This window comes from Phaethon lepturus, unplaced genomic scaffold, assembly GCF_000687285.1.
Source record: "Phaethon lepturus isolate BGI_N335 unplaced genomic scaffold, ASM68728v1 scaffold15485, whole genome shotgun sequence".
Taxonomy (NCBI): Eukaryota; Metazoa; Chordata; class Aves; order Phaethontiformes; family Phaethontidae; genus Phaethon; species Phaethon lepturus.
The window spans coordinates 70,911-84,302 of NW_010541346.1; the positions used below are offsets into that span (position 1 = coordinate 70,911).

At 36.7% G+C, this 13,392-nt stretch overlaps 1 protein-coding gene across 6 annotated transcripts in view; it reads left to right on the forward strand.

Moving 5' to 3' along the window:
* The window catches only part of BANP (BTG3 associated nuclear protein), a 136,853-nt gene that overhangs the window by 56,580 nt on the left and 66,881 nt on the right, over window positions 1-13,392 (forward strand). For 3 of the 6 annotated variants that reach the window (XM_010287714.1, XM_010287717.1, XM_010287712.1), the window contains 3 exons: window positions 6,882-7,012; window positions 10,876-10,938; window positions 13,074-13,118. In XM_010287714.1, the coding sequence (XP_010286016.1) occupies window positions 6,882-7,012; window positions 10,876-10,938; window positions 13,074-13,118 (239 nt within the window). Of the gene's footprint in view, window positions 1-6,881; window positions 7,013-10,865; window positions 10,939-13,073; window positions 13,119-13,392 lie in introns of all 6 variants that reach the window. The other 3 variants (XM_010287713.1, XM_010287715.1, XM_010287716.1) reach the window with 1 other exon arrangement.

A 13,392-nucleotide genomic window follows, 5' to 3' on the forward strand; every position in this document is an offset into this window, starting at 1 on the left:
GCTGCCAGCTAGCAGGAAGGAGAAGTAATATTTCACAGCTCTGAAGTAAAGGAGGTCTGTATTTCACAGTTATGACAACATAGCTGTCAAATATAGCTTTTTAAAGTGTTACATATGAACCCAGACAGATTTTATGGTAGCATTTGTTTCAGAGGGCAATTTAAGGTGAGCCTTGAACGGTCTGGAATTCAGCTACTTGAGAAACTGTCTTTCCCACTATTGTTAGTTATAGCTATTAAGATCAGCTTCCAGGTGCTTTATGTCAGGTCTCCACCCAGCTGTGGTTGCTGCTGTCTGCAGAAGAATACCTGTGTTTGGTTTCACTGAGTAATATGTTGCTCCATGTCAATTCACATATAACAGGTATTTGAGTTGTTTATCTGTTGGGCGGAATAGAGTAGCTGCTTCTCACAAAAGATATAATGAAAAAAAAAAGGCTCTTAAAAGATTGTGAATGGCTACTGTGTCGTGTTTACACTGTGAAGGATGCAGGGATATGCAGCGTAATTTCTTGCATATATAAAGCGTTGGCTTTGGCTCCACTCACTCAGCATAAGACTACATGACTTCTATTGAAAGAAGCTATAATTATTTAGTTTGATCAGCAAATTTAGTAGAGCATCGTTCTATGACTAGTCAGGTCAGGTCACTGAACCCCTTAAGGTAAGTGTGTCAGGTTCTCTGATAGTTCAGATACAGCAGGGGTGTTGCACACGTTCAGTAGGAAAGCACTTTCATATCTTATAAACAAGCATTTCAGATTATGCCACGTGGGGGAAAAAATTTACACACACACTCACCCCTTTTACCGTGTTAACTATGATAAACCTAAGCCATTTGTGGAAGTACTTAAACTCACTGACTCTTAGCTAAATGATGATAATTTCCTAGGGAAGTTTTAGGGCTTATCCTAGAAGATATTCCTATAGTCTTCAGAAAGTAGTTCTTTTTAAGATGCACTGTTGCCATCAACAGATGCCTTGAGTAGACGCATAGTATCACAGTCTTTGCCATGCAGCTGATCTGTTCTGAAAACGTCATTAAGAGATTTAAATATGATTTCAACGTCCTGAGCGTGAATGAATGAACACCACGTTCCCTGTGTGAATTTTTCCCAGAGTTTGGTAAGGTTTTTCCACTTCTGAACTTGTGATTGTAGTATTTTATATTAAAATTGTGACCAAGAGGTACGACAAAAAAAAGGCTCAAATCCAAAACTGTTGTCTTCGATTGGCTTGAAGTAATATTTTTCATCAGCTATCTCTAGGGGCTGCTAATAGCAACATAGCTTTCTGTTATGTTGTAGTATAATACTACACGTTTCAGTCAGCAGAAATTTATTGGCTCTTTGAAATGTTGCAAAGGAGCTCTGTTCTCTTATGTGTTACAGAATCTTTTCTTAAATGCTGGTATGCTAAGAGTCTAGAATAACTTAGTATTTTCTGTTTGGCGGTGAAAATTGTTGAACATGCCTACATATCATTGAAAATAATATTTTTGTTAGTCCTGAAATAGTCTCAAATCAGCATGGTCACTGCCCTGCTGGACATCCTCCCCTATGAATTAGGGGACTTGATTTTTTCAGAGCTGCTTTTTAGCAGCAATTAATTCACTTCATTTAAAAAAAAAAAAAAAAGAAAAGGCATCCCAAAACTCACCTGCCTGTGACCTGGCTTTGATTTCTCTGGCTCTGAGGAATCTTGAGGGTGGTCAAACGTAGTAACAGGTTGCCCAGAAAAGCTGCAGAGACACCATCCCTGGAGACCGTCAAAATCCACCTGGACACAGTCCAGAGCAACCCGTTCTGGTTGCCCATGCTTTGAAGAAGAGCATTGGATTAGATATCTCCAGAGGTCACTTCCAACCTCATCTAATTCTGTGACTTTGTGATTTTTATGAATTATTGCACATGTAATAAATAATTCTGAATTATTTACATCTAAAGAGGGTTGCTATTCTTGAGCTTCATTCTTCTGTACTTGTTGGAGATGTCAAAAAATTTTGCCCATTATACATAGAAGTTCATGTAGCACATGGCTTTGATTTGAGTTGTGCAGTTGAAAATGATAACAAATTTCCTCTCTGCTCCGTTTATCATACGGAAAAATTAGCTATGCAAATGACAAAGCAGGAGGCTGAGCCCATAGTCCTTACGTAGCCTTAGAAGTTTTTGGCGTTGTAATTCTGTGACAGTGTTCAAGTGTTAAGAGCCCAAGAGGAACTGATCTGCAGACAAAAACATGTCTAAGGAATCTTGTAGGAAAATATTAATTAATCTTTCTCTGTCCTTCACCCCCAAATATATTAATTGAGATTGTTCAACATTTACTTGACTGTGCAGCTTTGCAGTAGCCACAAGATTTATGTGTTGCATAAAGTTGTTGTAGCAGACTGTTATATTTAGGCAGAAGTTGGTTTTCCTTATTTTATCTGGCTCTTCTGTTTGAAGCTGTTGCCTTTTGTTGGAATTGAGGTATTAATTGCAGTGGTTTGCTGTGCTCTTCTCGGAGCCAACACTTCAGTCCTTAATGTGTGTTTTTTTCCTTTTTTTTTTCCTGACAAGAGTTGTGTACATGGCTGCCATGACTATTTAACTAGATATTCTTTTTAAAAATGTTAGCAGTCTGTGGAGGGAAGGCAGTAGGAAATGAGGGTTTTGGGAGGAGGATTAATAGAAGACTGCCTTCTCCCTTTCTTTTAATTTCTCTTAAGATTGTTAAAGCTGTTATCACAGTTTTCCATGTTGGAATTTTTAATTAGTTCTATGACTTTGGGATTTATATGTAGATTTAGGCTGAAGTGCTCAGCCTATGCCGAGATGTCACATATAAAAATGGATGTGCAGCCAAATCTTCAAAGCTGTTCTGCAAAATTGGAGGCATTTAGCACTGGATGAGTCAGGTTGAGATAATAGTTTACAGTATATAGTTTTATTTCTATTAATTTTCAGTAATGGTGTTTTTCCTACATTTTGGTTTTTGAGGACTGCTTTGGTACGTCTGGCCATTAACCTTTCCTTGCTAGGGCTACACATCAAGGAAGGAGGAAAAGTATGTCCTAGTTCGTAAGCAGAAGTGGGAGGCTGGGAGGCCTGTACACTAGGAAAACAATTTTGAATAACAACACGTAAGGAGACCAAGCACGAATCCCCTCTGCTACAGAATCTCTACCTCCTACGTTTCCTTCCAAAATGAGAAGCCAGATGCGCAACTGATAAATATGAAATAGAATAGGAAAGAATTAGAAAATGCCAAAGGTTTTGCCTTTGAAGTGAGGAATTTTAAAACTGATCTTAGCTGAAAATTAAACACACGTATTCTTGAAACAGTGACAAATTACATTTGTCTGACAAATCTAATCTTGCTTGGCAATGTCTGAGGAAGATTAGTGTTGAGTAATGTGACAGAAGTAACTGCTTCAGTGGTGATTTTGTCCTCTTGAACATTGGTCTGAGAAGACGGACTCAGGCTAAATTTTCTTTGACTCATAAGCACATGCAGTAAACAAACGGAAAATGTAAAAGATCCAATTTCAACTTGGGAGGAAGGAATATTTCATTAGTAGTTTTGTTTTGTTTTTTTCCCCTGTATCACAACTTAATTACCTGTGGAATGGTCAATGCAGCATCTTCCATTCTGTGGGTGGCTCCAAAGCTATTCCATGTAGTGGAGCGTGCTTTGGAAATGCCATGGATGAGGTGCTCAGTAGTAGCACTACATAAGCTGTCTGGTCCATGTCAAAGAACCCCTTTGTAACTAGAGCAAAGGAAAATTTCAAAGCAAGAGTTCAGCTGTATAGCTACTCAATGCCAGGGATTCTCTAATATATCAAAGTTGTAAACGTGAAGCTAGATAGTTTACATGATAGTGATTTATAACTGTTGACATATCCTCTATTCAAGCTGTGTGCTATTCATGTTTGTGTTTGTTTTTAATGGGGAATGTTTAAAAATGGATAAATATTACTTTTGTCTGGTCAGAGATTTAGAGGGGGAAAAACAATACTTTAAAAGGATGTTTTGTTTTTAGACACTGTTGAATCCTCTGTCTTCTTTCTTCCCAAGAATAAAAAAACCCACCAAAACAAAAAAAAAAAAAAAAAAGAAAGAAAGAAAACCCAACTGTGGTTGTTGCAGTGAAGCCAAACTGAAATCTATTTATAAGTGACTGCGGGAGATGTACGTTATGATTGCATTTAGTCTGTGTCTCCTGTTCCCACCTCTGAAAAGCATAGTAATTTCTGGCATCTGTGAAGCAAAGGATAGTTTACATATAAAGGCTTTTGGACTTTACAGTTAAAAATGCACTTCAATATGTGCATATAATATATATGTAAATACATATTTTTATCTGCTGCAACTTATTTCTTTGATATTCTTTCACTGCGTAACTTTCTTAATCAGAAAATAAATACTCTTTGTAAGTGGATCTTCGTGTTTTCTCAGAAGTACCGTGTTGCAGTTTGTTTAATGGTAAGCGTAAGCTACAGGAAGAATACTACTAGGAGGTTGTTAAATCTGTAAGTGAAACACATGTCTTACCTCGCTTGTGTCCCAAGCCCAGTTTTGCTGTTTGTGTATGCATATTTACGTTTACACTATATATGTTTGAGCATATAAAGTTATGTATGTATGCACATGTGTGTAGACACGCACACATCTAGATGAAGGATTATGTATTTGGACACTGTGGTTTGACTAGCAGTTGAGTTGTAACTCAGCTCAGCTGTTGAATTACATAGTGGGGGACTGGGAAGCATGATGGAAAGACAAAATCACAATGGAATGGAGGACTAGTGGTAGCTTATAAGAAGGAAGATGAATAACAGTGGGCTTTCTTAGCCCTTTAGCATCCTAACAAAATGCTGTTTGTAAAATAAAAAATACATAAAATGAATTACATGAAGTATTATTAAGGACTGAAGTAATGGAAATGAGAGAAAAAGGGGAAGACAAAAGAGGCTTAGTTAAATGATCTTTATAGACTATCTGTTACTTTCACTGACCATGACAAAGCCACTGGCAATGGAAAGCATGATCTAGTAATCAGAATTTGAACAAATCACATTTTTATTTGGTTGATAGCACAGTTTCTCATACTAGGTACAGCACTCTCCTGCCAGTTGTGATTTGTTAATCCCATCCGGAATTCTGTACAGCAAGCTTCCGTTGTACAACAGTGCAGGAAATACTGGAATCTCACAGCAAGCAACAGGCCTATATTTAAGAAATTGCAAACATTCTGCTGTTACCTACTAGTCAAATGTAAGGTATTAAAGATGTATGTCCAACAGACTCTTTTTTTTTTGTACTTGTACGAAACAAGTACATAACATGTGCTTGTTAGTTTTGCTCACTGCGTAAGTGTTCTGGCTGTAGTTATGTATTTGCAGATTGTTAACATAATTAGAGCTGTCTAGATGAATTGTTAAGCAAATAAACTTTTCAACAAATAAGTAAATACTAGCTTGGTGGTTTTGAGTTACTTTCCAGTTCCCATATTTAGACTTAAAACTCAAAATTATCTTCTTAAACAAACATTTGCAGACAGGATGAAAAAAACCCAAATGGATGATTTTATTAAAGAATATTTCCGTTAAAATATTTGTATGAGTGGATAAAGCTCATTCTTGCAAAACTAACATTCTCTTTTCAGTATAAATCTTAGAGTATTAAGTAGAGGTACTAAAATTTCATGAAACATGCCTTCCTGCTGTGTTTGTTCAAAAGAAAACCAACCATCATTTTAAAAACCAAAATAGATCAGCCATCAGTCACCTCTGAGCAGGACGAGGCCTATCTTGTGCTTATTTAAGCAATACATAAAATCTTGTAAGGAAATGATCTACAACGGAAGTAGAGTGACACTGTTTCTTAAATATTTTCATTATAGCTTCTAGTACTTGGACAGCTTGAAAGCCTTATAGAATTGAATGTTACTACATGTTAGATGTTAATGTGTTTTAGGTTACCCTGTAGCATAAAAGTCATTGTCAGAGCAATAAATAATTTAGAAAAATCGTAAACCACATAATGCTTCAGAGATTTTGTTCAATGTATTTTTGGGGCATAGCAAAAGAAAAATGTTAAAGAGTTTACAAGAATACTGTATGTAAAAAGTATTTATTCAAATACATTATTCTAAAAGCCCTTTATGACAGTCCCATTCTCCAAGATGTTTCAAATTTAAAAAACGAAGAAAACTAGGACTGATGCTGAATCTTAGTATGCTATTAGTATGATATTGGGATGTTTTAAGGTTTTTCCTAGCAGTGCGTACTTGAATTATCACATGTGCTTCAAAAGTGTCATTGATTGATAGCCCGAGTTGTTTTCCTGATGCCTAAAAGGATATATGGTATCTGGTGATAATTTACCTGTTAGTGGTGTCTTAATCTGGAGGAAGACCCATACATAGCATTAATCTCTGGTCCATTGTATTCCACTTCACTCCTTTAGTACAGAATTACTGACATTACTAGTCTCTCAGTATCACTGACATCAAATGCATAAAAAAAGTCACGTTTATAAAACTTCAATTTACAGGATGGGTTTTCAAATGTATCCTTGTAGTGGTGGTGGTAGTAATAGTTCTTAGCTACACAGGTGCACAAAAGAAAGCGTTGAACTGCTTTGGAAATGCATGTGGTTTTTTTTAAAATGTAAGCTTTCTCAGAAACAAAATAGCCTTTGGAACTCCTTTGGAATTTGTAGCAAATCTACAGGTGAGCAATGAACACGTGTAAGAATATTAACATGTAAACGATCTGTATCTACTTACTGATTGCATTTGTTTTCCACAGTTTTTAAGTATGCATTGTTGCGTGGCCACTGGCCTGACATATACACATATAATAAAGCTGGATTTTTGTCTCTCTTTCAGAGGGTTCGCAGAGTTCAGTTTCAGCTTCTAATGAGATCCAGCAGAACCAGCCACAGGCACTACACTATGCACTAGCCAATGCTCAGCAGGTTCAGATCCACCAAATAGGAGAAGATGGACAAGTCCAAGTAGTATGTACTCAACTTTTTCTAAATTATTCCATTTAAATGATCTCGATTATTGCAAACTTTGCTTCAGTTGAAAATTAATTTTTTATTTTGAAAAAGGCACCTACCATCACTTTTTAAGCATGATTTTCAGAACATAAATATTGAAGGCTTATGAAAAAATCTTTAGAGATATTTGGCAAAAATCTTCATGCAGCATTTGCTTACACAATTGTTGCAAATACATGCACATAGAGTTCTGTATATAGAGTTGACTAGTCTCTAGCTGGCTGTTTGCTTGCACTTGCCATAATAATAATAGCAGACCCACTAAGCATATGATTTACACCTCAGAGGTAGTTCTGGCTATGCCTTCCAAAACAAGAATGCATTTATTTGTTTATTTTCATTTTAAAACCCCTACATTCTCAGGCATTTTGGAACATCTGTTAGCTGAAGCCTTTACATGTGTATTCATTTAGATGCATGTATGTAAGTAAAAGTTATAAATATTGACATTTTTTAAGCCTGAGACTCCTACCACAACTCAGGCCATGATTATTTTTATATGTGGTTTTAGTGTACTCTGAAAAAACTCACCTTGGCTTTAGTTCCTGTGTGCCACAGTTTGACTACAAGGATTGTTTTAAATTCAAATTTTTTAAAAAAAGTGGAAGAAAATAATGAAATAACGGATTGTGTGGCATTTCTGACGTGTGGCATTCAGAAATAGTGAATTATATCTGCACACTCATTCTTTTGTGGTAGAAACCGGAGAATTTAATGTGTGAAATCTGTCTGCCATTAGTTTTCAAAAACTTCAGGCTTTGCAGTTTACAGCATTTATCTGTGGTCATACAACACAGCAAATTTTTCACTGCTAGTATTAGCGTTTTGAAGGTACGCAGAAGCCTGAGTATGGGCCAGCACTCAACTGTGCCAGGCAGTGTCCAAGCACAGAACAGAAAGAAATGTGCAAAGACACGTATGTACCCGTTCTGCATGATGATCACATAAGCCAGCTTTCTCTTGAAACCAGGCTAAAAAAAACAGGTGGAAATGGGCAAATAAACAAGAATTCTTGAGAGATACTAGTCAACAATATAACTGTAGTACCCAGTGGTCTGGCTCTTGTAAAGGTTTTGGTCAACGCCATTACAAAGAAGAGTCTGAAGTAGGATAATGAAGCATTTTTGGTAGATACTTACAGTGTTCTCTCCCCAGGTAAGAGAGGCAGTGCAGGAGAGGAGGAGCAAATGTGCCCCATTGATTCATTTACACATAAAGAATGAGAAAACTCCATTAACACAGGGAATACTCAAGTTTGGTCATGTAGAGCCGCAAATAGCGTGGAAATGGTGATGTTGCTCAGAAATACGATGAAGAAAAAATACTATGAAGGACAGATGCTTTGGGAATGTTATAAAAAAAATACATGTCTCTAAAACCTGATGAAGGTTTACCCAAGAAGCAGTAGAAGAATCAGAGGAGCAAAGTGTCATGGAAATTGGGGGAAAATTTCAAGATGTGTGGCACAGTGTTGAAGGCAATCGGCAGAGCTGTAAGCATTGCTTAAAAGGAAGACTACAATATTAGCCAGAATATTTTTTAAGGAGTGTGTGGAAGTGGAAGGAGCTCCAGACAGCAACTGTAAGAGTTGTGGGGAGGAGATTGTGTTAGAGCGTGCATTTTTCCCAAGTGAAAAAGGTTGCTTATAAAGTAAGTCAAAAGAAAGAGCTGGAATGTGGGTGTAAGGGATGGTAGGAACCGTTAGCTGTGAGATTCAGATAGGGTTGGAAAGTCTGGGCCATCCCTCTCGTTTTCCCAAAGGCCTTGCCCTTCCCTGTTATGTACCTGGATACCATATGACTTAAATGGAAGTTGAGCTAATTCTGGAGGGTGATTGCTTAATGGAACTAGATCCTAAATGCTTTGAGTTACTACTCTCAAACTTGGAAGAGGACTAAAGAGAAGTTCAATAAATTAACTTTCAAACTTTTTTTCCTGTCAGTTGAGAACATCCTCAAGTGAAGTAATGCTTTTTCTGCAGGAACTGGGTGCACAGGTTCCATTTCCACTTCACTTTTGCCATAACTTTACAGTATTATCATGTGAATTTCTTTGTCTCTTGGTTTCCCTATATATTTTAAAAAGCATATCTTCTTAAGTACTGTATAGATCTTTTTATGAGATTCAATTGATGACTGAAAAGTATTTTTCAAGTCTTGAAAGACAAGGTGGAAGAGACAGTTATATGAAATACATGGATATAATAGACAAAATGGTTATGTTTATAGACGTAAGTGATGAAACTTTGCCCCTTTAAAAGATGTGGACTTGTCAACTATCCTTGAAATGGATTCTGGAATTCAGGAAAAATCCACTATGACCAATATCTAAATGTTGTCATAATTTGTCAAACATGTAAAGGGGTCCTAGGTTGAAACAGATGAAAATGGTATTGCTTTTCCAGTTCTAGGGAATCATACATAAAGATCAGGCTAAGAGTCCTTAGTAAGGTCGTAGTAATTTATACTGTATATTGTTTAAAAAAAATCAGTATTGAACTGAATTTGTGAACAAACTAAAATGAGTGTCCTTGAAGGCCAGCTATGTATCTGCAAAAGATGAGTGAGCAGTTCTTTTCTGGAATGCTGCATGATACAAAGGTGAATAAAGTCACCTTCTCCCCCCTCCCTTTAGTCAGAAAGGATTGCTTATATTGGAAAACACAAAGGGATCTTTTAAATGTTCAGTGCTTTTTCCTGGGAGCCCTGAGAGCTTGATGTTAAGGAGGGAAAGTGATTCTAATCTCAACATGGACTGGGCTGTGCTCTAATTTTATATACAGTCCCTATTGTCAGAATGATACTTTCAGTATGTTTTTTCTCTCTATAAATAGACAGTTTCCTTCCAAAGGAAATGAAACTGTTTGAAATAGAGGGATCTGTGTTTCTTTGAAAATCACATGCAATTGTTCTTGTGCTATAAAATAAGAAGAGCCTTTGACAGAATTCCAAATGATTATCTTTAATCTCTGTCTCATGCAGGCATATTAAAATGAACACAAAGCCTTATAAACCCTGAAGTAGGTTATTTAGAATCCAATCTCCCTTCAGGTAAATCACAGTAGCAAAGACTTTGCTGGGCTAGTCAGGATGCACAAGGAATCCCGTCCACTCTCTTATCTGTGTTTTGATCAAATGGTAGGCTTGATACCATTCTGAAGTGGTGGGTATGGTCAGCAATACAAAGTATTAACATTACTAAAGCTGTTTAGTGCAGATTCTCCACTAACATAAACCAGTGTAACTGCATTCAAATTAATGACTTCATGCCAATTTATAGCTGCTTGAGAGATAGTCTTTAGCACGGTACTGTGCTTAACCATAACTATGTGAATGTACAAAGATACGTGGATACTTACAGATACCTTTTAAAACTTCACTCTTAGTGAGCAATTATTCGTGGCGTATCTCTTTTAAGAACTGACTTTCCAAGGTCTTTAAATGGGGTTAATGTTCAGGCACAATGCTAATCTACCAAAGCAAGTTAGTCCCATGCCTTGTGGATCAGTCAAAAATGCATATACTTTGTAGAGAAATGCATTACATAAATATTATTTATTCTTATGCCTATTTTCTTTCCTCTTATGTGAAAATGAACCATTCTTTTTTCAAAGTCACTCTGCTTATACTTTGCATTAAAAAAATGGGGAAATATGGATGTACTTTATTTTGTTTAAAGCTATCTTTAATGGTTTTCATTGAATAAGCGTTTTGCTTCCGTACATTAAGCTGTGTTGAATCCAAGGTGATAGCTTCTTCCTCTAGTTATGATTTTCTTCTGATGCTCCTTGGTGTTTTCGTTTGTTGTGGATTCCACAGGGCCATCTCCACATAGCCCAGGTTCCTCAAGGCGAGCAAGTCCAAATCACGCAGGACAGTGAGGTAAGCCGAACGTTTGGGTGCCCGCGGAGCAGTTGTTGGCCAGAACTTAGGGCCCTGATTCTAAAACCGTACCTCTGAGATCGGTTACAGTACACTGGAGAGACCAGTGTGGGTAGAAGCAAGAGCATATGGTGGAGCCAGGATGAAATGTGGTTTATGACAGTAAATGCAATATGCCATTTCTGTCTTGGTGTGGGGGTGTGGGTTTGGAGGGTTTCTGTTTGTTTGTTTGTTTGTTGATTTGGGTTTATTTTGGGTTTGGTTTTTTTTTGTCCCTTGGCCAGCCAAGACAGTTCAGTGTGTGTGTTACACTAATGATTGTTGTATATGGCTGTCTTCATTGGAAATTTAGTACTTGCAGAGTGTTATAGGAAACCAGCCTAAGTGCTTGCACTGCCATTGAGAAACAAAATTATTTTCGTTAGCTTTATGAACTAAATGTGTTCAGAATACTCTGTCTTTAATTGTGGCAACTGTTGAACAGGAGCTGGGGAAACCTTCAGATGCCGTCTAGTAAAGATACATTGCAGAATAAAGTGAACTTCATTTCATTACTGATCAAGTGATCTGGCATTGCAGTATTTGCACTTCATATTTTTTTCATAAAAATAGTACAGCAGAATGGAAGTGGATAAACCCAGTACTGAACCCTCCAATTTTGACTTCTTTTTTTCTCCCCACTCAGGCGAAACAGCTATTAAAGCCAGCTGAATTTACCTGAGGGAGAGTGCTATTGTTGATTATTTAAGAATATATAGGGACTCCTAACTGCTAAGACTGCTGTTAGATTTCTTGTGCACTTAGTTTGTTTACATGAAGCAGCGATAGCGAAATAAGGTTAAACATAAATGCAGACTACAATTTTAATCTGCGTGATTTCCCTGTGGAGTTGTTTTACTCAGTGTTAAGCATATCTGCTTGTTGGGTTAGTTTAATCCACCTCCAAAGTACCCTAAATCACATCTCATAAAACCACTGTTGGTGCGGAGGAATACTGTTAACACAGGGAACTATTATAGAATAAATATTATCATAAATATTATAGTTAAAGGCAGTCTCCTTTGAAGGGCTTTTCAGACCTAGAAGGGAGTAAGAAAGGATTAAAATGTTCTGGGTCTAAAGGAATGCACAGTGTGCTACAAGAAAACTGAAGCAGTTCTTGGGTAAAGAGCCACTGAAATAATTACGATTCAGCAGATAGTAGTTGTAATTGATCCTGAGCTTCAGGCACACCCCGGTGTCCATTGGCTTCATCTGAAGTTCCCATGTGTGAGAGTTTTAGGGACTACGTTTGTCCGTGACAGATGAAAACATCTGGTTTTAAATTTATTACAATGTACACAGCTTCAAATAAGAGGAAGTGCTGCCAGTACGAGAAAATGCAGAAAACATGCAAATCAATGAATTGGTATTTTTTCTTCAAAGAAATGTGTTATTTCACTGCAAGTCTCTGTGTTTGGGAAGCTGTTTTTTCTTAATCTAAGTGTACTTTAGAAAAGACATCTCTGAGCATGTGAATAAAAAACTTCATTTTTTTTAAAAGATACTGCTTTCCTTTTTAGACTTTGTAGCTACAGTTTCCTTTAAAATACTTTACATTATTGAGAATTTTTGGTAATAGATGTAATTCCTGTAAAACAACTATGTTGGTCTCTGGTATTAAATTTTGATAAAATAAAAAGATCTGTTAGCACAGGCAGTAACTCTATAACAACAAATAGTAAATAGCACGTCATACATGTGAAAGTGTTATACTGCTAATTCTAGTTTAGTAAGGGTTTGACCTAAATTTGCAGTTTTGTATAAATAAGGAAAACCAAAAGTCTTACCTCAAAAGCCGTACAAACAAACTTTGCAGAAAAATACTGTACATTATACAGTAACTTTCAAAAAGCAAAACATGCTGGTGCTGAAAAACCTACTTGCTTTTTAGTCTGTTTATCCTCTGTGGTTAAAGTGCTGACCATTGAATTGTAGCTGGATTGCCAAAATAACCCTCAGCAGAATTTCCTAAATTAATAGATTTCCTTAATATTGGAGTTGTTTAATAATGAGATGAGAAACAGGCCTTTTTCAGGACAGAGCAACTTTTTAAATTCCAAAGTTGGTTTATTGTCAATGCTTCTATTTTACAGGGAAACCTGCAGATACATCAAGTTCATGTGGGTCAAGATGGGCAGGTAGGAACAGAACTGATTTTTTAAGCAACATTTTACTTTGGTCTTTAAAATTAATGTTGCAGTTGGAATGATCTCACATTATTAGTGGCTGTTTTAAAGAGCAAAATCTGTTCTGGTCTTTCTGTTTAAATAAACAACTTGCAAAATGATAAAGCATAAGCTAAGTATTTTGTCTGTGGACTCAAAAGTATTTGACCAAGCTTATTTCATTACTCCTGCAAGATACTTTATCCCTGTGTTTTATACTTGCTTGTCTTTGGCCTCCTCACTCTTA